Source organism: Symphodus melops (assembly GCF_947650265.1).
Source record: "Symphodus melops genome assembly, chromosome: 16".
In the NCBI taxonomy this organism is placed as follows: domain Eukaryota; kingdom Metazoa; phylum Chordata; class Actinopteri; order Labriformes; family Labridae; genus Symphodus; species Symphodus melops.
In genome coordinates, this window is record NC_136706.1 from 11,384,848 (window position 1) to 11,411,878 (window position 27,031).

General features: G+C 43.0%; 3 protein-coding genes across 3 annotated transcripts in view; all 3 read right to left on the bottom strand.

Moving 5' to 3' along the window:
* LOC306836848 (kunitz-type serine protease inhibitor IX-like) overlaps window positions 1-27,031 on the bottom strand; it is a 140,719-nt gene that overhangs the window by 12,073 nt on the left and 101,615 nt on the right. The window lies entirely within an intron of this gene.
* nrarpa (NOTCH regulated ankyrin repeat protein a) lies at window positions 4,525-7,853 on the bottom strand. The gene is made up of 2 exons (XM_079364259.1): window positions 7,699-7,853; window positions 4,525-7,503 (listed from the first exon to the last, which is right to left on the bottom strand). Exon 2 carries the CDS (start codon window positions 7,002-7,004, stop codon window positions 6,666-6,668), a length of 339 nt encoding a protein of 112 aa, XP_079220385.1. The 5' UTR covers window positions 7,005-7,503; window positions 7,699-7,853; the 3' UTR covers window positions 4,525-6,665.
* exd3 (exonuclease 3'-5' domain containing 3) overlaps window positions 14,222-27,031 on the bottom strand; it is a 37,583-nt gene continuing 24,773 nt past the window's right edge. Inside the window, exons 20-21 of the mRNA XM_079364153.1 lie at window positions 14,868-14,934; window positions 14,222-14,750 (exon numbers count right to left, since the gene is read on the bottom strand). Coding sequence (XP_079220279.1) covers window positions 14,380-14,750; window positions 14,868-14,934 — 438 coding nt within the window. The 3' untranslated portion in view covers window positions 14,222-14,379. The remainder of the gene's footprint in view (window positions 14,751-14,867; window positions 14,935-27,031) is intronic.

The following is a 27,031-nucleotide window of genomic DNA, read 5'->3' on the forward strand; positions in this document are numbered from 1 at the left end:
AGAATGACCTACACACAAACATCAAAAGGTTTAATTCCAACTTCCTCCTGAGTTTTTCCAGCCAGCCCTCTAATAAATAATCCCTAAAAGTTGTATTGAGCCGATGTGTGTTATAGAAGGAAATATTCAGGAACATTTTCCATAAGCAAGTGTGGGGGTGATGAAGTTGATATCATGAGACCAATGAACGTCCTGTTTGAACTTCACACATGAAAGAGTTTTTTTATTATTTTGCCAGAAGTTCTTCCTATCTTTTATTTATATGCCAATAACACTGAAGGTATGATAACACAGGAGCACTTTAAAGAAACAGGTTCTAGAGCAAACCTGCCATTTACAACAGTACCTCTTAAGCATGTGCAATACTCCAGCACTGTGACACTTTAATACTCCGACACTTTACCTTCCTTAACAGCACTTTAAGTCTGAGTTGTTCAGGACAAAATCAAACAGCCACTCTTTATACTGGTAAATATGTGTCTCTGTAAACTAATGCACAGTACATTTTGTTCTTTTGTCATTACTTGTTTTGATTTTTGCTTGTCACTGTGGTTTAATATAACTTTGTTTACCACTAAACCGCTAACAGGATTTGGGTGGAAATTAGCCTATGGCTATAATTTAACATATTTGCAGGTTTATGTTTATTAACCTGCACGGTCCCTATTTAAATAAATAAATCATAATTTCAACAATCATTTAAAAAATTGCATGTAACAATGATTTGAAGGCAAAATAGTATAATCAGAGGATTATACAGTTCAAGTATAGTTGTCCTTTTTGGCTGACATAAAAAAAAAAACCCACAAACTTTTGTTTTTATCAAGGAAATCTACTCATTGATGAAGAAAACTTCACATTTGCTTAATTTCTTCCAAGTAAGCAGGGTGGGAAATGTTCTGTAATGTTCTGCTTTAGAACTTGTTGCAACTATCTTATGCACAAAATACTCTATCAAAAAGGTTCGAATTTTATCGTTCATTCATATAGTTTCTGTTTTTTATAATAATCCCATCACAGGCGGGTTAAATCTGTCAAATAACTTCCCTTCCTTTGTGCACACATACACTCACATACACTCTTAGGACTCAACTCAAAGCAACATTGTGTTAAAACAGAATAGATAGAAGCTACAAACGTACTTTCACATGCACAGCCGAAGATCATATTCATAAATGAGAGGAAAACCGACAGGTTTGTATGTTGTGGGAATTCGTTCAACAGCAGTGATCATTAAATACGTCTCATGACTGCTGTGCCAAAGCTCCGTAATTAATGTAAACATATGAAAAGCAATATACACCCATGACAGAATATTTTCAATTCCTCACACTGATCGCACCTAAAGCTGGGTGGTGCTCTGATGGGAAATAGGTCACATTACTAAGCCGCTAATAAGATTCAAGTGTACCTGGACAAAAAAAACAACGGTTAAATGTTTCTCCAAGTTCCTCCTTATGTGGTTGCTGTCAATCAACAGGTTCTTGCAACAACCCTGAAAGTCAATTATATGTGCTCTCATACCTAAAATTCAAACAAGCCGTTGGTATTACATCATTACCCCTGTACACAGAAAATACAAAGGCACTTTGAGGAAGTCATATGCAAGAGCTCACCATTAAAGCTCCCATGTCTGTACACCAGTATAACAGGAGCATTATAAAATGAGGAATTAAGTATTGCAACACCAGTTTAAGTACATTTTAAGACATATCACAAAATGTTCATTTTGTGTTTTACAGATTGAGTGTAAACCTTCAAATGAGGAGAGTTTGCATGGATATTAATATTTTATGAGCTGCTGAACAACGGCCTTTTGAATGGAGATGAATGAAGACAAACACAGACGATTGTGGTACTGTAACATTGAGCAACACTCAATTTATCCGTTAAACACATTAAAATACACAAACACAAGACTGTTACCAGCTATTGTATCCAGTGTGTTACGGCTAGAGTGATTTTGATGATTTGCTGCCACACATATGTTACACTTGATGCAAATCCCCAAATAGTTCTTCGGATTTTTTTTTCTGCTAAAAGATATCCTTCCAAAATGCCTTGTGTTGTCTGGCTCTCTAAGCTGCTCAGGCCAGACCAAGACGAGCAAAGGGAAGCCAAAGCACATGAAGAACCTATTAGGGGGCCTTGCAGCCAGCAGCAGCCCTGGGAGGCCAGCCAACTCAGTGTGTGAACAATAGGGAACCCAGCTCAACAAAAACATCCTGCAGAAGTGAGAGACTGGGAGGGTGAGAGGAAAGGACGGGCGAGGAGCAAGCCAGATAGCCTGTTTGGTATCAAAACACAGAGGGCATGGTGTCTAAAAGGAGCTAACTTTGTGGGTGTTGATTTGATGAAGAAATGAATCAGATCTACAGTATGTACTTTGCAGAGCATTTAAGCTGTAGTCAAAGTTCAGATAAAGTTCAAGCCTACAAAATGAGTTTAACAGCTATTCTAATAAATTCCAAGGTCTAATTTTAGACTCTATTTCTTATTTTGAACTTAGAATTTTAATTCAGGACTACTCAAACCACATGTGTAACCCTCTTCTTGCTCAAGCATTTCCAGCAAACTTGCTGGTTGACACCCTGTGAACGTTACAACACGAACAGGTCAGACGTGTAGAAAGATGTATGGTGGCATTTTTTTTCCCACGACCCTCCCACAGCAAAGCAACATCATTCACAAGTTAGAATTTCCACGATACAGGAGGACATAAAGGCTTCTTTTTCAAAACACACAGGTGTACAGAATCAGGAGCACAATTGCAAAGTGGTGAAAAGTGTGGCACGCAGTATCTTGTGCTTGTTTTCACAAGGCTTCAAGTTCAAACAGAGTAGAAAAATCCAAAACTGAACCCAGGAAAGAACAAGCACGCTCACAGTGTTTCTCAAGAATTTTGGCTACTAATGAACCCATGTGTTTCAGTTTTCCATTTCCAACTGGTCCAAATTATGTGTAAGCAAACTTCTTTTCAATACAATTTCATGCACCATTACTGCAGGATATTTCACAATAAAACAATCACTAAGTCCTGCCCAACCAATCAACCTACTTGTATTTTTTCCTCAGCAGGGCTATACAGCATTTTGAAAGAGTGAGTAAAATGATATCTGCAGAGAAAAAAAATATTGATAATGAGTGATGGCTATATTAAAGTGAGGGGCAAGAGTAGGCTGTTAGCAGGGAGCTGAATTGTAGCGCAAAGCTCACTTTCTACTCGTTAGAAAGAGAGCAACAGGGAGAGATGTGTGTTTTTTTGAGTATGTGTGAGGGTAACATAAAACCGGTCCTCACAGAACACACACAGGGGAGGGGACCCTTCTTTAAACTGAGCCTACCCACAATGCACCAGGCTCCTTTATCCCAGCAGTGAAAGGATGAGGCCAGATGAATGACAAAAGGACAGAATGGGGATCTGGGTTGGGCCCGGCTTGCAAGACAGGGGAGGGAAAAGAGAGAGCGGGAGCGAGGGGAGGGCATGGAGGGGTGTGTTTCCCAAAGTTTTCTCTGAAATAAAACACAGGAGGAGGGGCAGCTTTCTGCTCAGGAGATGAGGGTAAAAAAAATGTATGCATACACAAAGGATTTAAGTTTAATGATTTCTTTACTGGCTTGTACACAAACGTACAAAAATAATACAGCACTCATCTCCACATGACATGACGTCATTATCACAGTGTTACAAATATTCAAAATAAAAGAATACAAAAAAATAAAACAAACTATGATGGAACATCTGCATCACTCACGAGAAATCAGCTGTTTCCCCCTTGCTTGAAATGAAGCAAGACCTGAAACACACCTTGGTCCAAAATAGTCAGCACTTTTTTCTTACTTAAAAAAAAATCCTCTAACTCGTGTACACCAATCTGGCGGCTGGCTTCTTACGTCATAAATGTTATGACCCTGGTAAGCCCAACAACCGCACAACCGTGCAATTTTTAATCATGTTACAATGATCTTACCATCAAATGTATTATTCCCCTTTAAAATAAAACAGGAAGACAGCACTTCAGAAAAGAAAGTGCCCCAAGATATCATCATCATCAGCGTTGATATATATATCCATATGTATATATACATACACCCAATCACAGAGATACACGCATCTTTGTTAAAAAAAAAACACAAGGTTTTTCCACAAAGCAACACACACATTAGGACATCATCACCTGGAGCATATATTTATACAATAGTATTTTGTTGTGTTTGTTTCTTTTTTCCATTCAGAAAAAAATTAAAATGTTGACACATAAAAGCCAACTTTTCAACAACAGTCATCAGTGCAATATTCGAACAAAAACAAACGAGAAAAAAAAAACACACATCAAGTTTAAGACAAGCGATGCATATTTCACGTGTTGCCTGATACTAATCTATGCCTTGATGTGGTGGATCTACGCTTCAGATGTTTGTGATTTTTCCAGGTTTAAAATGTTTGAAGTTTGTCTTGTCTGCATGAATGGTGAACACAACAACACACTGGGTGGGGGGGGGGGGGGGGGGGGGGGGGGGGGGGCTCAAGAGAAGCACCACACACGCACAAGCATAGACACACTGGGGGGAAAAAAAACACTCATCAGCTTCTCATGAGGTCAACCAGTGCTGCTGTGAAGCTTCAACACAACTATTGGTCATTTGAGCAGTAGGATCTGTATTTTGAAAAATAAAACAAAAAAAATGACATTTACATACAAAGAAAAAAAACAAGCAGCATTGATACAAAATGTTAGGGTGCCATGACTTTTTAAATGCAGCAGAAACCAAAGTTTTCCCCTCATGTGACATCCTGCAACCGTCATGTGTTGTTGTTTTTCTTTTCAGTCTTCATCATCCAACAGTATAGGGTCCTGCTCAGTAGTAGTTACTATTCCAAAGCCTTGGCTCCTGCAGTTACCCCGCTCAAACACTGGGGACTCACAAGGCTCCGCATTTTTTTGTGCAATAAAACTCCCTGCGTTTTTAAGTCATGCGATACAATTCCATTTTTTGTATGACTGAAAAAAAATGATAGAAAACAGAAGATAGGTGATAAGGAAAAAGAGAAAGAGGGCGAAAGGAAAGGATTAGGTTTACATAGGGAAAATATGCATCAATTGAGAGAGAGTGAGAAAAAGATAAGGAGTAAAAGAGTCACAGAAAAAATAGTCCCTTGCAGAAAATAACGATGCTTTGCTTGTCAGGATTGGTTTGGTTGTAGAGTAGAATAAACTGTCCCGACTGAGGATGCACGAGTGTGTTCATTGCATCTTCTGTACTTAAGTCCCTCCCCCCTAAAACACATCTACATGTGATTGATCACAAACAAATTACGAGTGTCTTTAAACTCAAAACAACGTGGCAGAGTAGTGAGAGAGCGGAACATCTTAAGAATACTTTATAGTCGAGGTAGCTATCAAAAAGGCAACCAAACAGAGTCCTTTAAATGGGAAGAGGAGAAGGGGGGAGAGAAAGTCATCTTGTGGGGCCAACAGGCTGTAACAGAATGGGATGCTGGGGAAGGTGGCAGATACCTCCACACGGGACAGTTTATACTACGAGTCTGAAGCAGCTTGAGTCACCCTCTTACACTTAAAGATTTCTTTTGTGTTTTAAGAAGAACCACGACATAGAAAGAAAACGCATCTTCTCAATGTACCTTCATAAATAAAAAAAAAAACCCAGCCCGCTTTCACAGTGATGACTAGGATGTTCATAAAATACTGAAAGGAGATTATAAAGTGAATTCCAAAATTGTTTGATACAAAGCGGAAGCAGCGGTTTTCTTCTAATATAACACATTAACCAACTCGTAAGAGTGATCGCACTGGCCTGAAAAAAAAATGGACGCCAGCATGGCAAGATAGATACAGAGCGCATCAGCTACTGTCCCTTTTTAAAAACAAAACAGAAACAAAGTAAAGCTATTGTGTACAGTACTTCACAACAATAAAGGAGTCAGAATTGTTGTTACATAACGATTACACATCTGAAAGCGTGTTGGATAGCCATTATGTCGCTCTTTGAGTAAAAAATTATAATAAAATGTATTAAAGAAATCAGACCTCTAGTAGCCAACAGAGGGCAACCATTCTGCTCTAATCCATGTGTCTTCCCTTTCAGATATTCCAGCATGCAGCCACACAAGCATCAAGTGCCGTAATTTTCCATATATAATAACTTAGAAGGAGTTTTACAAGTGAACAATGAGGAGCGACAGGTCAAATCTGCGAGCCCCTCACAAAGACACTATTCAATTGTATTCAGGGGATGGGAGAATGTATAAAAAAAACTTGGCCATCTGCACTCTGGAGTCAAAACACACACACACATGTGATACACAGACACTGGCTTCTTTTAGAGTGGATCTAAGAGACACATTCAAGAGGAAAGCTTTAGTACCAACAAACTCACCGAAATGGCTTTGCTTTTTTTTTGTTTTGTGAAAGAATCAAGTTGCAGCACTTTGTGTGAAGTGTGTAGTGCTTGTCTCCGGAGCGCACAGAGACCCTGTTTGGTTTACATTGAGGGAAGAATGCTGTGCAGGCCTATTTTGATTTCTTTTCTTAAAGTAATTTGGCACAACTATTTAGACAATTGCGGTTTGTTTGTTGCTCTCCGTATGTTGCAGTTCTATTTTCCACTTCTTTTCTGATTTTTACCTGACAGCATGAGACAAATCACCGGGCGCCAGAGGAGTACTTGGCCTTGGTGATGAGGTATAGCACAATGTCTTGGTGGCCCCCGAAGGCGGCGATGTGTAAAGCGCTCCACCCTTCCCTGTTGGCCAGTCGGATATCTGCGCCAAACTTCACCAGCAGTTTTACCAGCTCCAAGTTTCCATCAATGACGGACTGGTGTAGGGCCGTCTGTCCTTCAGGCCCGAAAGAGTTGACGTTGAACTCGCAGTTTGTCATGTTTTGCAGCAAAGAATGCAGCTCCTTGGTGTTTCCCTTCTTCACCGCCTCCTGAAAAACCCTCTGCGGTGCGGAACAAGTCGACACATCCGCCTGGCTCATGGTTGCAGCTCGCTGGAGAGATGTGGGGAGGGGGGGGACCAGTAATCCTGCCCGGGATCTAAAGCTGATAATAATCGTCTTCTCCCTGTTGCTTCTCAAGTCTGGTGACAATGCCACAGTTACACTGGATTACAGTCAGTTATTAAGGCACTTTAAAGTTCTAAACGGGAAAAGGGGGCACTGTATATATCCAAAAAAGGACAAGAGATGAAATAACACACTTGGTGTGCAAAAAAAGTTAAGATTTGAGAGATCCTTAAATCCCCTAAAAAATAAGAGGGAGCTGGAAAGCAATCCAGAGATCTATAGATGTAGTTCCCCTTCTGAAGCAGCAGCAGGTAGCCTGTAGCAGGGGATGGAGAAGAGAGACACCTCCGACTTCTCTCAGGTGATTGGAAGTATGACCACTATCTCCACAGAACAGCCTCCGCAGCTTTCATTGAACGGTCCGAGCTGTTTCGTGGCTACACGTCCGGCTATATACCTCTGCTCATGTGGTCTGAAGAGAGAGAAAGACAAAAAAAAAAAAAGTCCACATAAATCTCGATACCTCCCTAACAGCCTGCAAGAGAACCCCACATTCCTCCACATCCAGCAGCCAGAGAGGAGACCTCCGTGCGTAAACGTTTACGCACGGATACACAGCTTGATTTTTGCCAATTGAAATAAAGTTCTCTACAGATTTGAGACTTACCTGTGAAAGATGGACGGGTCTGGAGAGACGAAAACGATACAAATCCACCCTGTGGCCCCGGTTTGCGTCCTCCGCGCGATCCGTGTGAGTCTCTGTCCTGCGCTGCGCTCTGGGGGAATATTTTACGCGTCCTCTATTTGCATGACAATACAGTCCTAAAGAATCAACTGTGGAGGAATGGGCGGAAACCCGGGGAGGTTATAGGCTGCCGGCTCGGTTAGGGGGAGTGACCGGGGCCCTTGTGAATCTGTAGGGAGGGGCGTGGTCTTCTGAGGGGTGAGCCAAATGTTGCTGCAGAAATATTCAACAAGCCGCCTGCAGCAATACCAACGGAGCTCTACATCCGATCTCTTGCAGCCGATCTCAGGAAGCAAACTGAAAGCTATAGGCATGGTGCTGCCGGAGCTTTAAACTGCTGAGGGAGGCCGGCACGTTGCACTATAGATTAATATATCACCAGGAACTCATTAATTACCAAATGTGGTAATTAATGTGTAGGCCTGTTTCTAACATTGATAGGGTAGTTATATGCAATATGGATACATCGGGCAAATGGACTTTTACTTGAAACCTAAAAAAGGGTCAACTTTATTTATTAACCAAGAGGAAAAACATCCTCACTGGCGCGTGGATATGGGGCAAACGATAAATAAAGACGACCTTTAGCACTCAGGCTCTTTGGTCTTGTTGAAATGGGAGCAGTAAAGGTCCAGATAATTATACACTACATAGAAGAGGGTGTTTGAGATTTGTTCGCCCCACTTTCTCTAAACCAATGACTGGATGCCTTTGAGCATCTTAATACATTTGAGCAAGGGAATGAAACATCAATTAAAAATGTGACTCGTTTATTGGATCGTTCATAAAGTGACAAAACAGAAAACTCAGTCTGTTTCTCTCTTTCTAAGACATGATTTTCTACCTACAAACCAAATGGACAAGACCGTAAAATCAAACCCAACGGTCGTTTGGATCTATATAAAACACATCCGAGGAGGAGATTAAAGGCGGCTGTTTAAATCATAAACTGCGGATCTATTCCAGTTGTTTTCAAACGAGTAGACTGCGGGACTTCAAATAACAAAAGCCCTGCGCTACTTCCTTTTTGCAAGTGAAAAGAGGTGACGCTGTGCGCAGATTGACACGCCGCTCGGGCTCAGCTCCCCCCACCACCGTGGGAACTGCGTGCTTGGGTGTGTGAGTGTGTGTGCGTGCGTGCGCATGTGTGTGTGCGTGCGTGTGAGAAAGAGATATTGAGAATGTGTTGATAGATATTGATAGATGGAAGCAGATTGAAAGAAAGAATGCATGTGAAAGTGACATATCTGGATAGATTGGGGGGAAAGAGTAACATGTGGAAACCGCAGATAAGTATGCGCCTCCCAAGCGCCGTTTGCTCCATTTGGCTGCCCGCGTGCTTCACCTCGTCTGTGTAACACTTCATAAACCGCTCTTCGCTCTGATGGTTAGGTAGCTTCACACCGTCCTCTTTTTCCCACACTCAGAACTGTAGCCTACATTTGGCGCGCGCGTCTGTGGCTGCATCTGTCTGCATGAATGTGCGACAGTGCATCTGTGCATTAGTGTGAGAGAGACAGCAACAGAGATAGATCCGACATAAGAAGGTCACAACCTATTTTATCTAATCTATATGGAAAAACAAATTGAATGTAGTTCACATAAGAGGCAAGACATAATGGAATTAATTAATATCTTCCATGTTGCACGTATGTTGACACCTGTGTCAGGTCAGTGAACAGCACAAGCTGACTTTTATAAATTAACCCGAGAGGTCTAATTTGCTTTGATAAATAATAAATGAACAGACTGAAGCAGAAAAGCCACTTTTATTGCAACAGTGTTATGGTCATTATTCTACAATACTTCACCTTATCATCTCCTAACAAACGTTTTGAAAGAAATCACTGCCTTCAAATGACTTATTCGCAATAACATCAAGACACATTTTAGATGCATGTTCCGAATAACGAAGTAATCCACTTTTGTAAAGTCCAACTTGGTTTTGTATGTTTTACTGAATGTAAACCTAAAAGAGGCAAGTTTAGAATCAAATGTGAGTTTTGGTTATATTGGTTGGACTTTAACCAAGAGGAACGGTGAGAAGAGTTTCAACGCTGTTGTCATGATGACGTAGATGTCAAAATGTAACGTAACCTACACTGACATAGAACAGCAGCGTTATAGTTTCCCCGATAGACAATTAACCAGCCAGTCAATCAGAAAAAGTGTTGCTGCCTTCCACATAAAGGGCCTTTCAGATAGGAAGCGCCATCACTTCCTATCTGAAAGCATCGCAGTGGATGTTGAGTTGAGAATGAAGGGAACTGTGTGTGTGCTCGTGCTCGACTGTGATTCATATGTTTTGGAGACTTTTTGTGTCTATTTGCAGGGGACTACGCTGACTGTTTGTTCCTTTACAGGTGGCCCACAGCTGCAAACGCTTGAAAATAAAAAAAACTGCGGCTCTGACTCACTCACAGAAATGCGGCGAATACACTATCCTATGGCTCAGACCTTTTATGTCAGCTACACTCGCAGATGTGCGTTCCTCTCCACAGTCTACTCCTTGACACAGCATCTGCTTTGAATGGCAGTTCAAAACACTAAGCCATTTCATTTTGAGAGTGTATCCCAGAATTTGTCATTTTAGAATTATAATACATTTTATTATGTTGGTTATATAAGTGTGTCATTCTTTGGGTTACTGAATGGTGTAGAACATCTTCTGGGAAATCCTAAACATCTGTCCGCTATCAGAGCTTTGGTTGCACTGCGTCTGGACACTTGGAAAACAAAAAGTTTCTCCAATTGGATGAGCCCCCCCCCCCCCAAACTCTAAGGCATATGCTCCCCTCTCTCGGCCCCCCACCGCGTCGCAGCGATGAGTCTTTTTGGTAATGTGAATCTGGGAAGCAGCCAAAACAGATACAACCACAAAACCGCTGTAAAGCAGTATACAGTTTCTGAAATGCGTTTATTAAACTTCTAAGCCCAGTGTAAAGGAAATAAACGTGCGTACGACTGCACAGTCATTTTTGAGTGAAGATAGTCAGGTTTTGTGCATTTAGTCAACTCGTAAACTAATCATAACAGATATCACCAGCCTAGATTACTTCTGTTTTTGCAGCTATTTGTTCAATTGCCTTATGTTGGAAGAAGCCAGAGTCGCGCAGTGGTGTGGGGCTGTTGTATTAACGGAGCGCCGGATAGATCGATGCTCTTTTCCGAGTTTTTGCGCGGAGGCAGCAGACGGGACCAGACCTGAGCATCATAGAATAGTAAAGTCGAGATGGTTTAAAACAGGATGGATATCATATCACCGCCAAAAACAAAATAAAAAAAATGTCACGCTGAAAGTCGTTTTGGCAAATGGGTTGTCTTGCATTCATGGCAGAGAGAATGTTGAACTCAACTTACGGTGTAAGTGAGAAAGAGAGAGAGAGGGTATGAGAGCCTAGAAAAAGAGAGAGAGAGAGCGAGAGCGAGATGACGTGTAACCGGGAGGGAGGGCCTACTGAGTCCAATTCATTCCGGGCACCACGTGTCCTCAGAGCGTGGGAAAGAGGCGAGCTTTTCTTCCCAGCAAAGAAAGAGCAGGGATCAAATAACACGGTGCTGCAGCAGAAAGCTCGCACTCTGCGCTCAGGCAGGGGCTGCCGCGACCACCCGGACAAGGACGGCACAAGACGCACACACACACACAGGGGTTTTATTTAGGAGCTAGAGTGTAGACTTAATTCAGAGCATTACAATTATTTTGGAGGCTGGATAATGATAGGCTACTGTAGTGACAATACAGTCAGCTGTGGAGAAAAAAAAGCGCATGGCGACGTTCCAACTATTTCTTTTGTATTACTGTAGCCAATGTATGCGTAAGAGGAAATCGGTTATTTTTTATGAAAAGTTATTATTAGTAGATGCTACAAAAATATGTGCCTTGAGGAAACATCATTTCGTGGAGATATTATTATATTCCCTCCAGATTGATCCCAAATTGTCCTCTGCAGTCCTGCTTGCAATTGTTCCACAACAAAGATGGAAATCTGCTTCCCATTTTAAACACTTGCATGGATGAAGAAGACATTCATGAACACGTGACTACAGTCAAACAAACGTGTTTCCTCTTGTCTTTTTAATTTTTTTTAATAAAAAACATTAAACATTTTACTTTTGGGATTAATCATGGAAAAGGAATAATTATCAGTTTTTTGTGTCCATTTCTAAGATTGTGTACTGTCCTCTGGTCTTTTCGTCTTTTGACCGCCTCTGGCCTGGTCCTTAAATGAGTCCAAGATTTCAAGTGATGTTACCACAATTCAACTAGCCTACACGCAAAAGAAGAATTCCGTCTGATTATCAGGAGAGAAATGTTTTGGAGATACTAGAAATGGCAAGCCAACCATGTGGTTACAAAGTCTGCCTGCAGAACAGTTTGAATAATCGGTTTAAAAAAAAAACTAAAAACTAAAAACCATCCCACAACCATTTCTACTGAAACGTGGTCTGCACAGAACCTGGGCTTCTCCCTTCATTAATATCCCGATAAATGATACAACTATAGGCTTATCAGCTAATAAGCATCACACACTGGGCTTGAGAGCTTGTAAATCATGTCTGAGAAAGTAATCCACATAGTCCCTTATGTCCAAGATGGTTCATGTTGGAGTTTAACTTTGGATCTGATTTATAGGAGGAGTAGGAGATTGAGACGAGGATAACCGTGATTTAATTACTCTGAACAATAAAGATCGAGCTTCATGTTCACAGTTACAGACACCCATTTTTAAAGGCTTATTCTTCAGTAACAGAAAGTGACAGGACTTATAATGTCCTTGCAGATATCTTTAAACAACATGGGTGTGGCATTACTTTCCCCAACAAAAGCACTAATCCTATGTTTTGTAATGCCATTGAGGTTATGCAATTTGTAAGTTGGTGTTAAATGACTTAGAAGCCGAAGTCTGACCTGACGTTCACATGCAGTGTATTAATAAGGTTTTTCTTATTGTATAGTTTGCAGGACTCCATTGAAAAAGAGGTTTTTATCCTCAATGGGAAATTTCCTGGATAAATAAAGGGTTAAAATAATAAATGAACATACGCCTCAAACACGAAAAAAGGTGAAATGTGAAATTCTTAATTCCACTACTTTTTGTATTAAGGACGGACAGGAGCTCAGCTCACGGTGAACTGATGGTGTGTGAAGTCAGCAAAGCTAGTATTTTCAGTTGCCATATATCAAACACTTTACATTGGATGATGTTATAATTGTCAGATGATGGTGTGCATGATCTTGAGAAATGCTTTCACTTTATAAGCTTGCCATTAAAAAAAGGATTAGTCACCGACTTCCTACCGCAGCCAAACACAGTCATTAAAACTGCATCTACCTCCATGATTCACGGTATGACCTGTCTTTGGAAATCACTGTGGCTTTCTTGATGAAATTAAGTGATCAGTTGAAGTGAACATCTGGCTATGATTAAGGGTTTTCTTCGATTTAACGAGTGTAAAACTCTGCTTTCCAAAGCTATGAAGGCAAGTTACGTGTCCTGAAAACACCAGACAGTCTTGAATGCAGAGTTTTCCCAGATGAGATCTCTTAAAACCCTTTTGGGGAAACGACACAAATGCAAAGTGGGATTTTTGAGGAGAGGAGATGAAAGAAAGGTATGAGAGAAAATGAAAGGCGGGGGGGGGGGGGGGGGGGGGGGGGGGGGGGGGGCATAATGTGTTGGGTTACTCTGCGACCTGGCTGCTCTTCTGCCTGGGGGCAGGAAACCCCCACACACTGTTAGTGTTACACCTGACAGACATCAGTAAGGCTCAGATGATCTCATCAATCTGACCACTCTCAGCGCTTTACCATCTGTTTCCTCAACGCCGACACACATCAAGAACAAACGGATCTGCAGACGGAAATGATTAGGGCTTCGCACAGCTTCATAAAAGAAATGATTCTTTATTATCTCATTAGAGCTTGCAGCTGAATATGTAAACAATGTACACAGGTAAGTACGGAGAATAAAAACATACAGTACCACAGACTGCTAAAAAAAAAAAAAAAAGAAGTGGGCCAAGGAAGTTAGTCCTGCTGTCATTTAGGTGCATCTCTGAGGTCCGAAGATTAAAAAAAAAAAAAAAAAAAAAAAGTCTCCGACTCTAGAAAGTCTTTAACGTAACTGAACGTTACTAACGTCAAGCGCAAAATAGTTTGACAACATAATCCATGTCAGGTTGAACGGCCATATGAAACTGCCTAAGGAAAAAAAACTAAATGGTAAAATAAAATCTGCCATGTCATGTCTATCAATACAATCAACAACATAATGTAAGTCAAAGTGGTCTTTGGTTTTCTGAGACTTTTTTTGTTTTATAAAGATAACTTTTAAAACTGTATAACTATACACGTAAGAGAACGTAAGGATGAGCATGGTTTTGGTTCCGTCCGGTTCACAAGTGTGAAATTGGTGTTTTGAATTATATTGTCTGCCTCAATTCCATTTTTTTATGACTTTTCATCTAATCAATTAAAAAAAAAAAAGCTCATAATAAAACCAATAAATGAGTACACCAAAGTGGATTTTCTAAGCTGTGTGCTGAATGTGCAAATGATGGTTTTTAGGATGTTTGAGGAAAAGTACATTGGTTCTACACCCGTCAATTTCCCTGTGCTGTTGGAACGCGTACTGCGACTGATTCAGCGTCCTCGTCTGTTACGCGCAAGACCTCCTGAAACATGGACAGGACACGGCCGAAGTGAGAGCCTTCCCAGAACACCTTGCCACATCTGGTGCAGACGTAGAAGAGGGGTATCCTTGGCAGGAGGCCAGGGGGCACGGTGTGGAGCTGAATGGGCGCCCCCCCGGGAAAGGTCAGGGTGTCGGGGTCCAGCCCTGAGAGAGGGGCCCACTGACACTGAGGGGCATACCTGGGGAGTTCAGGGGTCACACCGAGGGTCACAATGTCACTGACGTTCTCCTCTTCCTGTTGGTGTGTGTAGTCACTGTCGTCCTGGTCTTTCAGAAATCCTTAAAAAAAAAAAAAAAAACACAAGTAAAGATGAAAGATTAGCAACAATTTTTTTTACAATATTTAAAGTCGCTGCATTCGAACCTTCTTCTCTAATACCATGTGATTTAACTGACCTCTCTCTTTTAGCATCCTGACCATGTACTCTCTGGGCACAGCCACGTACTCATCGCTGTTACATGCCTGGACGAAAAAAAAAAAAAAACAAGAACAAACATTAGCAGCGAGGTTCAAAGAAATGTTTTTGACACAATTCAAACATAACATTAAAAACGAGTTTCAGATGACATAATCCACACATCAAGCAACACCACAGCTCTGCTGTCATCTGGAATGACCGACATGCAAACACAACAATGGACATCATGTTCCTCACACCTTCACACCGCTCTGTACCTCCTGCAGAGTTTCTCCCCATCAGGGGGCATGGAGCCATAGTGATGAGGGAAAATGGGAAGAGGTGTTGTGGTCTCAGCATCCTCATCCTCGCTCATACTGTATACCGTATACGGTGGTACATTGATCTGTAATTCAAACTTGTGGAGCGCTCTTTTGATTGAAAGACTCTTATATTAAAGTTGTCACATGATCAGCAGAGTTGGGCAGCTTAATGGGATGCTGGTAGCCTACTTCACAAATTTCACTGTGGGCTGATAGCACTGTAGCTAGTAGGAGTGCAAACGTTAATTCTGGGAGTTCTTCCCTTCTTCTCCTCAACATGTTGAATCAGCCAAAAAAAAAAAAGAAAGAAAGAAAAAAAAAAAAAGGCTGTGACGGAGCAGGAAACACGGCAAAAACTAGGGCGACGACCGCTCACGACGGTCCAACGAGGAGCGAGGGCCGACCATCTTCCTTGGTGTGTTAAGAGACTTTATGGTATATACTGCACCGGTGTGACAGGTTTTTTTTTTTTTCAACGTGGTGTTGATGAACTCTTGTGGCTAAAATATAACAAAGACCCCTTCGAAACACTTACCACACATGAAACCAAAACTATCATCAAAATAAGTGCAGGATTAAATACCCACCCCTTGATCAGCGTAATGGAGCAAAGCGCCGTGTCGTCCACTTTCTTGATCATCGACCTCCATTGCCATGAATTGCAGCAACTTGTAGTCAAATTATTTTTTATAAAAGTACGAGATGAACGCAATCCGAGCCAATATGAACAAATATAGAAGAAAAACCTACAGTGTACTCCAACGAAACGCTCAACTCTGACAGTGTTTGACAGAGCACTTTGCTTGAAAAAAGCGTGACCCACAATCCTTATTCTGAGAAGATAGTTGCTGAATGACACGTCTCAATCATACAGCAGCTACGCATGTGAAACTAGAGGTAACATATCCTTACATAAGTAAACCAGCAGTGACCAAGGTTTACCTATTCAGGTGGAAAAGTGTCAGACCTGTATGTTAAAAGCAGGTACAGTATAGAGCCTGAGAACTCGTGTTGACCCATTCACACCAGTGACATTTTCCCTCTGGGTGTGAAAGGAAATGAGTGTTACTGACAGATCGGATCAGTGTGTGTGTGTGTGTGTGTGTGTGTGTGTGTGTGTGTGTGTGTGTGTGTGTGTGTGTGTGTGTGTGTGCGTGTGCGTGTGCGTCTGTGTGTGTGTCTGTGTGTAAAGACAGCGTTCACGCCTCAGTAGCGTTCACATGCCCGTGCCGTCCTGTCCCTCTCTACGTGCTAAAGTGTCCCTGGTGGGACATTAGTGACCTCTTGTTTGCCGGCCCCTAACGTGGGCACACACACACACACACACACACACTCGTCTGTAAGCCATCCTGACAGCATGACGGTGCTAAAAGCCTTGTCAACACACCTGAGCTCCACCCAGCAAACAGCATTCCACTTAGAGGTGGGCATGAAATCAAACAACACAGGCCTCAGAGAGCAAAGATCCTTGACTGGCTCACTTGAGGCGGTTTGTGTGTTTTCACTCAGGGGGAAAAAAAAAGTGTGAAGACTGCAGATCAGAAATAAAGAAGTCGCCTCCTGTGCGTGCTCATGCAGAGAACAGGATTTGCCTCTGCAGTTACTGAGGTCAGGATAGGGGAGAGCGGCTAGACAGTGGAGGTGTGGGAAAAGCAGAGGTGTCATCTTCTGCCTCTTCCGTGGGAATAGCGCTCATCTCTCCCTCAGTATGCTCTGTATTCTCCTCTTTGTATTCACACACACACAGAAGAAAAAAAAAAGAAGAAAAAAATTACCACACAGACAAAACTGGCACAGACTTTCCCCTACAGTGAGCATATACTGCATGCATACAAGTGCTCACAGTGCAAACACATGGTTCACACATACAAGTGTGGCGGCAGCCAGGAAAACAGACCCAGCTATTTGCTCAGCTTAAAGTTTCCCAGAGTCGAGCAAGCCAGAACCTGCTCTGAACTCTCAAGGATAAACCACGGACCGGCAGACACACACGCAAAGCGCCTCACACACACGCAACCTGTCTGAAAACCATTCGCTGTGTAATTAATGAAAACAAAGCTGCTTACAAATCCAAAGATCCTGCACAGATCCATTAGATAAGTAGATACAGCGACTGTGTTTGGAAGGAAAAAAAAAAAAAAAGGGAAAGTAAAGCTTACTGCGCATTGTGACAAACCTCACTGTTGTATGTGGACACCTTCCTTCCAGAGATATCAACACACGAGCAGCGTCATGGAAACCGTGACATTGGTTTTTTTAAGCTATGCATTATTGTGGATTGAACGAAGAGTTTCTCAGACGTGCGGTTCTCACAGAGAGCGGGGAGAAGTTCAAACGAGTCGATCGATGCTCCTGCGCATCACAGGAAGCGTCAGGCTCACATGACTGTCAAAACTTAAAAAAAAAAAAAAATTTTAACTGGACACGTTTGCACAGGCAGAATATCATGTTAGCGGTCGTTAGGATGAGCTGCACGTGGTTTTAGGGTCCGTGCAGCCTGCGCAGGTTATTTAGCCTTAAAGAAGTTCAGATGTCAGGACGTGGGCCACATTATGCGTTTTCAACATCTGTCCTCCTTTGCTGCCATGCACATGGCTTCTCCCCATGCCACTAAAAAGGAGTGCCTGAACTTAAACGGAGGTACCTTTTTTTTTCTCCCCCTCTTAAAGGCTGACACACTTTGCACACATGCCTCATTTATTACAACACTGCCCTCTCGCCAAAGCCACAAAAGTGCCTTTAAACAAAAGAATCCTGAAATTTCTTGAATTTACAGATTAAAGGCGGTTGCTACACAGTTTCTTCCCTCGCTCGCTCTCTCTTCTTCTTTTCTTTTTTTTTTTTTGTGTTTTCCAGGGAACCTCCTGCATTCTCACACTCTGTGGCAGCGCCGGAGAAAGAATGCTCCTTGCCGTGACAACAAAGGCTATCTAAAGTGTGATACTGTGTTTCAAAGGATGGGAGGTGGTGGAAAATAGAGCGAGGGGGTGGAGGGGTGGGGGGATAAAGCAGAGGGGAGTTAGGAAAGAGAGAGCGAAGGAGAGGGGAGGGGGAGGGGGGGGGGGGGATCTTTCCCTGACATTCTCAAACACGCTCACACTGCACGGGCTCTGTAGGCAGCTCCCATGGGAAAATCCGAGAGCAATCTCAGAAGGCGGTGCTCTTACGGGCCCATGTTGGGTCACATGGTCAGAGCAGCCAATTGGCCACGAGTGATTTGATTCAAATTGTGGTAAGTCAGGTAAAGGGCAGCGTGGGAACTGAAGAGGAGAAGCGTGAGGGGAGCAAGAACTGCGCCACTATATTTCCCTTTACAAATGTTGTCGTTTCTTCTTTGAGAGAATGTCAAGTCCGCTTTCCATGCTGCTCGTTAAAACACACACACACACACACGATGTATACAAGAAAAGAACATCACTTTTAGAAACGACTGCACCGTTTCTCTTTCAAGGACAAACAGGATAAAAATACAACATCATTGCTTGCTTCCATCATCACATGTCTGACATTCTGTTGGGCAGATGCATTATCATGTTGCGGCGGTCAAACGAGGTGTGGGCCAGTGGTAAGTGAGACGGAGAGCTGAAGTGGAAAAAGCCGTCTCATTCTCCTGTAGAAGTGATGAGTAAGGGGAAGCCAACTGGCCGAGGTATTGACCTCTTTCTCTGCTTTCCCACACAATCTCAAGGTCATGCCAGGTGATTTGGACAACTGCCAGCAAGCAGTGGACAATCTCACACATGAGTTTTACTGAGCCATGCAAACTGTGGAACATTGGAAACGACTTGATTTTTTATTTTTTTTGGGCCCGACCAAAGGAAGCAGAAAAAAAAACAAAACATTTTTCTTCATTTAGCACATTCCCACTGCAAGAGCTGACAATGCTTGAGAGTTAATCATTGAACAAGGTGACCTTTGGGTGGGAAGTGAACCCTTATGGCAGTCCACAGTCGGTAATGTAATACGAGTGACCACGAAGTGGGAGAGCAAAGCTGTGAAATTCTGGTTACTAATAAATCACTCGTACAAAAACAAAGGTTTTTGAGAAGGTGATTCATTGGCTTCAGGCAACACGCGCTTCTTTACCGATTTGACTTTTAGGAATAAAAAGTGAATAATGTGATGAAGAAGTTTAAAATAGAAGAACACAAATAAGGTCAACAGATGATATGTACAGTGACTCATGCACATTTATGAGATAAAATATGCAATGTGTGATAACATTGCTCAATGTTGTGATAATGATGTGAAGATGAGAATCATTATGGAAAAACAATGATTCTGGTTGATTTCCATCAACCAGTCCATTTTGCCAATAGATGGTATACACGCGAGGTTTGCCTTGATGTTGAGAGTGGCGTGAGAGCTGTACCAAGATGTAAATCTTGGGACACATCAGTGGTATACCTTTGAATCAGGGGGTGTTTCTGCCTTTCAACATCAAAAGAGGGGAGACGGATCAGCCAAGCAAACATTGAGTCAAGTCAAGTTTGGGTTAATTGTATAGAAAATTTTAAAACAGCTTCAGCTGGCCAAAGTGCTTTACAGGCACAAAAACATCAAAAGTGTAAGAAACAACCATTCTAATAAATAAAGCAAGTCATGGACTTGAACCCATAGGATGAGAGTCAGGGACTCATCATGAAACATGGGACACATTATCAGTAATGTACCTTTGTTTCAGCCTTTTAACAGCATCTTGAATTTCCCTCGGGATCAATAAAGTATCTATCTATCTATCTATCTATCTATCTATCTATCTATCTATCTATCTATCTATCTATCTATCTAACACAAGTGACCCTCCTCAAAAGGTGGCCAGCTACAGGCTGATCAAACCTAAGCTTGTTCCCCATGCCCAATGGATAACAATGAGAATGTGCATACAAGATCACTAGTGTTTATGTCTAAAAAAAGACATCGGGAAGGGGGGGCGAGGGGTCTCTGTGCAGCAGGGCACAGGATATAAACATCACAGCAGCCCACTCCGACTTGATATGAAACTCCATTTGAAAAGATGTGGCTGTTTGAGCTCCCATACACAGCTCCTCCAGGTAATCTGGCTAGGTTAAAAGGTCGAAGACGGAAGACTACTGGATTAAATTATATTCGTGTAATGACCTTATGAAATTGTTTCACGGTTTACAAGAACATCCAGTCATTTCAGTCTGTCGGACCCTTCCCGTTGACACTGTGTATGAGTATGAGGGTCACTCTCCGAGACTGAGGCTACCTGCTATGTGTACTTTCCCACAGTCTCCTGGAGGTATCTGGCCAGTGTCTTAGTCTGACAGTCTGAGGTAATTACCAGCTCTGTTAACTAACCACTAACACCTGACAGCGAACCTGAACTTGGACCACAGCAGAGCCTGTCTGGGCTTGAAATCACACACACCTTCCTCTGACTCACTGTGCTCACACATGTGTACATACTTCGCAGGCATGAAGGAGATGTAAACTCTCACACTCAAACGCACCACCCTCTCCTGACTCATGTTCGCACCCACTCATTTCATCCGCATGACATACTACAGGAGCCACATTCATCTCTCACGGACTTTTCCCATGGGTGCAGCTCCTCGATCCGACAAAACATCACTGCAAAAAATGCCTGCTTTTAGTTTCATTTTGTGTCGAAATGCTTGGTATGTAAACACAATGGAAACGGGAATGCAGGACAAATGTATTTTCTAAAATACATTTCAAGACAGACGGAAACACAAACTGGATCCTGTGGAGATGCACGAAAGACGGAGAGATGTCAGCGTGAAGGGGCTCCTGATGTGTTGGGGGAGGAGAATTTTAAAGAAATAATTTTAAGGCCCTGAAACCAAGAAGATTGTCGCCTTAGTCTATACGTTTCGTCGAGCTCAGCCGCTACCCGTCAGCTTTTTTCAGCCGATTCGTCTTGTTGAATGGACGCCGGTGCGGTTGGTGAGAGGGATCACTCTCATTGGTTGTTCGGCTAAGCGAATCAGTTCCCCAGAAGTGATCAAAACCTTATTTAAAAAATGACTTCGACTTTTTCATCAAACATGTTTCCTCGATTAGAAATGGTGAGCGACAGCAGTGTGAACATGGTATGACAACATACAGCCGCATTCTTCTCCGTCCTTGTCCATTTCCATTTCCCCCTTTTTTTTTTTGGAATGTCGCTCGTAGATTACGGCCGCCTGCCGGCACGGAGAGTTATTTCCTCTCCCGCCTGCACAGAACGTACAGTATGTGGTGGCTGGCCGTTGGCTTTAGTCTTTGAGGTGTGTCCGAGTGCAAGTCACTCTTTGTGTGTGTAGCGAGGGGACGGCACAGCTGGCCTATTTGCCGTCTGATGGGCGTGTCAGGACCGTTGGGCTTGCTTTCAATCAAATTTAAAATGCTCCAAAAATATGCACTGCATCATTTACCTTTAAATAAAGAATTTATGAAGGTTATAGATCTTATAATTAGAAATGGATCAGCAGTAGCATTCCGATAGAGACAGAATATGTCAATGACATTTCTAATTGTACGCATCGCTAGCTGAGCTGAGGCTGAGCTACTCTTGCTCCATGGTTTTGTTTTTCTCTCTCTCTCTCTCTCATGAGCTTTGCCGTCCACATTCAAGCATTTTCGTACCCTCCTCATTGGCCTCAACATTTCTGCCTTTTCGTTGCTCCCCTCCTTTGCTCTCCTGGTGCCTCTTACTGGCGCTCACTAAAAGGGCTAATGAAGAAGGTAATAGTCTGGAGTCCAGCCGATAAGAGTCTCGTCATCACACAAATAGCCCTGCAGCTTTCCCTTGGTTCAGCACAGACAGATGACTCGATTTGTTCTATTTTACCTACTCAACCTTCAACCTCAGCATCCTACTCTCCCTCCCAGTTCAACCTATATCTTGTCTCTTGTTCAATGGTCTTTCGTAAAACTTCCTCGAACCCCCACCACCACCCTTTCAGTGCTGCCCTCATTCTCCCCCTCTAGTTGTCTCTCACCTCTTTCATTCTCCAAGGACGTTTTTCTCTCTCCCTGTCAACCGCAGACAACTGGGGCAGATCTAAGAAAAACAGCAAGTTGCTGAAAAATGTTGTTAAAAATGCTCACTGGCCAATGGGAATTTAAAAAATAAAAAAGAAGCATGAAAATATCCCAAAAATGACTTATAGATATCTAAAAGTGCCAGTTAGCATCTATTGATATGTTGCTTTTCAGCAGTACAATCAGTTGAAATCAAAAGCACATTTAAGGATTCATAGTTTGAGAGACAACAGCATGAAGGCTAAGAACTGAGGTGAAACAATTATTATGACATAGGATCAAGAGTTAAAATCGTCTGGAAGTATCTATCTACTGTATGATCCATGAATGGCTTGATTTCATTTTTTGGGGGGGTAAAAGAGAAATTAAATGTTTAAAGAAGAAGACTACTTTTCTTCTTTAGATTTGATAAATCTGAATGAAATGAAGTAGGATCTTTGTTTGGAGGAAAATAATGAAGTGACTTTTACAACAGTAGTAAACAGAGACATGAAATGAAAATGGTGAATGGACTCGGCGTTTTATAGCGCACAGCTTCCCATTCACACACATTCGTACGTTCATACATAAAGCAAATTGGGAATTGGGGTTAAGTGTCTTGCTCAAGGGCAAATTGGACATGGGGATGCAGGCGCTGGGGATCATTGAACCCCCAACCTTACAGTTAGGATATGACTGATTCTACCAACTGAGCCACAGCTGGCCTAAAGTCTCAGTTCTTACACTCAGAACACTTCCACTTGGGTTTTCAAAATGTTTCAAAATTTAGGAACCGACGACTTCAAAATGAACTGATTTAAAAGCACCATGAACACAAATTCTTAAGTGAAGAACACTAAACGGAGTGGGATTGATAAATGATAAAGACATGTTCCGTTTCTCTAGATGGCAATAGTCAACATTCTCAAAAATAACAGAAAACTAGAAGGCTATTTTGGACGACAGAAATTGTAGCAAAAAGTAAACACAAATGTTTGAAATATCCATAGACAGTTGTTGAGCTTTGTTAGGCTTGCAACGGTTGAAAATGAAAAATGAGACACTGCTGTACGTAGACATTTATCCTGGCAGAATGCGTCTGCTTTTTCGCAACCTCAAAAGAAAGCCCGAAATGATCCATCTTGTTGAGCTGCTTAAAATCGAGTAAACACAGCAGGCATCGACGTGATCTAAGGACTTTGGCTCTTCAGGAATTGAGTGACTTTGAACTGGGAGAGGTTGCTCAGCGTACAGGAAACGTTACAACACTCCAAAACTGTTATCACAGCCTACTGAACGAGCTCAAACGGAGAGAGGACGCTCCCGTGCTGCACCGGCAAAAGCGTAAGAGAAACCCTGCGACCCTTCGAAGGCAGAGTTCTTTGAGAAAACAACACTGCTTCAGAGACCAATAGGGAAGTTTTGTGAAATAATGACGAGCGGTTCTCTAAAGAAAAGGGAAAAAAATGATGGGTGCAAGAGGATTTTTTTGTGAGATCTCACATTCTTAATGTGCAGAAAAAATTTCAAGCACGTAGGCCGGAAAAACCTCTATGGGGAGGCCCTTTTGAAAATTGCAAGGGGGCGCCACTGAGCCATTTTGCGAATTTTTTTGACGAAAGTACTGAAATGTCAAACTTTTCGCGACACCTGATGACCTTGGAAATTTTGATTTGAGTTTTCATTCACGTTGAGGCACTCAAACATGGCGGCAAAGGGGCGGAAGGAAAAAAAAAAGAAGAAGACGAAGAAGAAAAATCAATCGTATGGGATAGAATAGGGTCCTTCGCACTGGTCAGTGCTTCGGGCCCTAAAAAAAGCCACATTTGACTCTTTGAAACAAACCTGGTGCTCCACATGTGAACCTGTTTTAAACGCACACAAAGATCTCCTCTGTCTACACTGCACCCATTCACCTGACAACATTACGACACTCACAGCTTCCCTTAACGTGCGCTAACAGTTCTTAAACTGTCACTACACCCACACACTCCAAACTGAAATTTCACAACTGGATCCCATCGACCTAAGCTTCATCTGTATACACACACACACACACACACACACACACACACAGACAGCCCCCGTCATGGGAGAGCCACTAACAGATTCCTTCGCTCAACATTTAATGTTTCTGACGCATATTTCACCCTCAAGCCCCCCCTCTTACTCCCCTCCTCCCCCCTCATCTCTTCCTGATGTAGAGGCATGCAGGGAATGTTATTGTAATGCAGAGTGATTCATCCAGGACTGTAAATATTGACAGCGACGCTTGTGGAAGCTGCTGCTGCTGGTCTGTTCTCTCTCCTTTCTCCTTTCTCCCTCCTGGAGGGAGAAAGGAGAAGGAACAAGGATTCCTTCATGGCTTTTTTTTCCTTTCTTTTTTGACAGACAGACAGGGTGTCAGAAGTGGAGAGGGCTACGAGCAAATACCGTCCCAGTTCGACCGTCACATGCTTGTGTAATCGGATGTGGGAGCGCCCCGCGCATCGACGTGTTAGATCAAGTACCTGGGGAAATGTGATAAATGACAAACGGTGAATGGGAGGGAGGCTCATTTTAAAACACACAGTCAGGGAGTTTGATCTCACTTTGACCCATAAATGTCTCAGCAGTGAACTTAAGGTCCGGTTGCGTTCTCTATCCAGAACTTAGTCTTGTATTGGCCTCTCTGTGAAGCTGCGTCGCACTAGAAAGTGCCGAGCATCACTTGAGCTTATGCATACTTCCTCACATGCAAAAAGCGGTGGAAGGCAGACACAGGCCTGCGCACATCCTTGCGTCTCCCTGTGATTATGTTTACTATCAGAACCCCCACGCTCAGCTCACAGAGGACCATGGGAGGGAAAGATAAAGGGAAATGAAAGAGGGAGAGGGCTCTCAGGGTTAAGTGGCAATAATGAAGCAGAATTGGATATTTGTGTGTGAACGTGTGTGTGTGTGTGTGTGTCTCTGTATGTGTGTGTAGAGGTGGCCTTGTTCATGTCAACTTGAGACACAGGAGAGGAAAACAGCTTTAGAAAGTCAGAGAGGTAGACGTTGAGGTTAAAAAACGAGGGGGGGAGAGTCGGGGTAAAAAGGGAAGCAGTACACGATTGTGAACAAAGACTGGAGGAAAAGAGAGACCTGAGGTTGGCGGAGGACGAGGGAGGGTTATGGGGAAGTGGGTCGGAGGTGAGAGGTTGGGGTATGAGGGCGGGGGGGGGGCCTACGGTGAAGGGGTTAACCTCCAGTGTGAATGCAAAGAGGTAAAAAAAAAAAAAAACGGAAAAAGAAAGCACGATGGAGCGAGAGTTCCTGTGTCCTACACCCTCTTTAATTCCACTCTTCCTCCCCCCCCCCCCCGGCTAAAACGCTGCTCCCTCTCTGCGACCGGCCCCAGCAAATTCCCTAGGGCCAGGGGCAGTCCCCTTTCAGTCTCTAGTGACACAGTAATTAGAAGTGTGGGAACTGAATCTGTCCCTCTTTCTGAGCCCCGGACTCCCACCCGCTGCCCTCCCGCTCTCCCTCCTTTCGCTGGCCCTCGACCCCTCCCCCCCTCCACCCCCCGCCCTCCCTTAACCCCAACCAGCTCCTGGCTCCTACCCTTCCACTTCCTTTGCCACTTCTCTTTTTGCACATCTCTCAAATCTCAGGAAGTGGCATCGACCACGAGAGAGAGGTCTCCCATGAGGTTAAAAGACTCTTTATTGCATCATCAAAGGCTGACATTGACTGAAAAAAACAACTTTTGCATCATCCCGGTTTCATATGATGGCTACCTTCAATATTTAAAAAATATTATAATTCTATTATTTAAATGATACAGAAATTGTCAGTATCGTCGAGATTCAATTAAGGGTCATACATCTAACAAAAGCCCATGTGGGACGAACCCTCGGGGGCCACCTGTGATGTTCATGGGAGCGTCACATCACACGCACTCACATCACACACTCAGCCCCATACACTTCATTTAACCCCCCCCCCCCCTCCCCCCCAACTACAGCCACAGAGTCCCCTATCTATCTGAACAGAGCAACGCTGTCTCTCCCGCTTTCCGTCAAGCCCTCCACCCCCACCCAAACCCCCACCACCCCAACCCCCCCTGTTCGCTATCTCTGCGGCGATAACCATGGGAACAGCAGCACTGTGGGAACGGGCCACCAGTTGACCAAAATAGACAGCAGGAAAATGGAGGGAAAGAAAGAAAGAAAGGGTTCCCTGCAACCAAGGAAGCCTGCCTGTGAGTGTGTGTGTGTGTGCGTCTGGAGGTCCATGGGATCATGTAGACAGACAGGTACTCAGGCACTCCTGTCACCGCTGGTTTCGATTGGCTGGTTGGCTTGAGTAGCTGCATTAATTTAGTGATGGATTTGCAGCTTTGGTTTGAGATGGTGGGACACCTTGAAGGTTCCCCTTCTCACACACACACACACACACACACACACACACACACACACACACACACACACGCACACACACACATATTTTCAATGTGCACTCAGTAGATAGCAGCGTCCCACGCATTAAGGCGACACCCTTAACCACAAACACCAACACCCCAAACAGCACACTAACACCACACCATTACACACCCAGTCACAGCAGCAACCTTGCAGCAAACGTATGAAAGCATATTCAAAGTTCAGGGCTTACACGATCTGACTGGCTCGCATTCAACGACTTCTTCAAAAAGTGGTGAAGGTATCATTTCTAACAAGAACAGGCTGAGGTTTCTATCCACCAAAGGTATCAAGAAGAGATCAAATAAAGTAGCGAGAAGTTTCTCATTTTTTGTAAATGTGTACTACGTGTCATGATGTGTTAGCATTTTGCCTTTTCTTGAATAATTAAACCAACTATC

What these genes read in the sequence shown, in the direction of transcription:
- nrarpa (XM_079364259.1), bottom strand. Translation starts at nt 7,004, where the DNA reads ATGAGCCAGGCGGATGTGTCGACTTGTTCCGCACCGCAGAGGGTTTTT.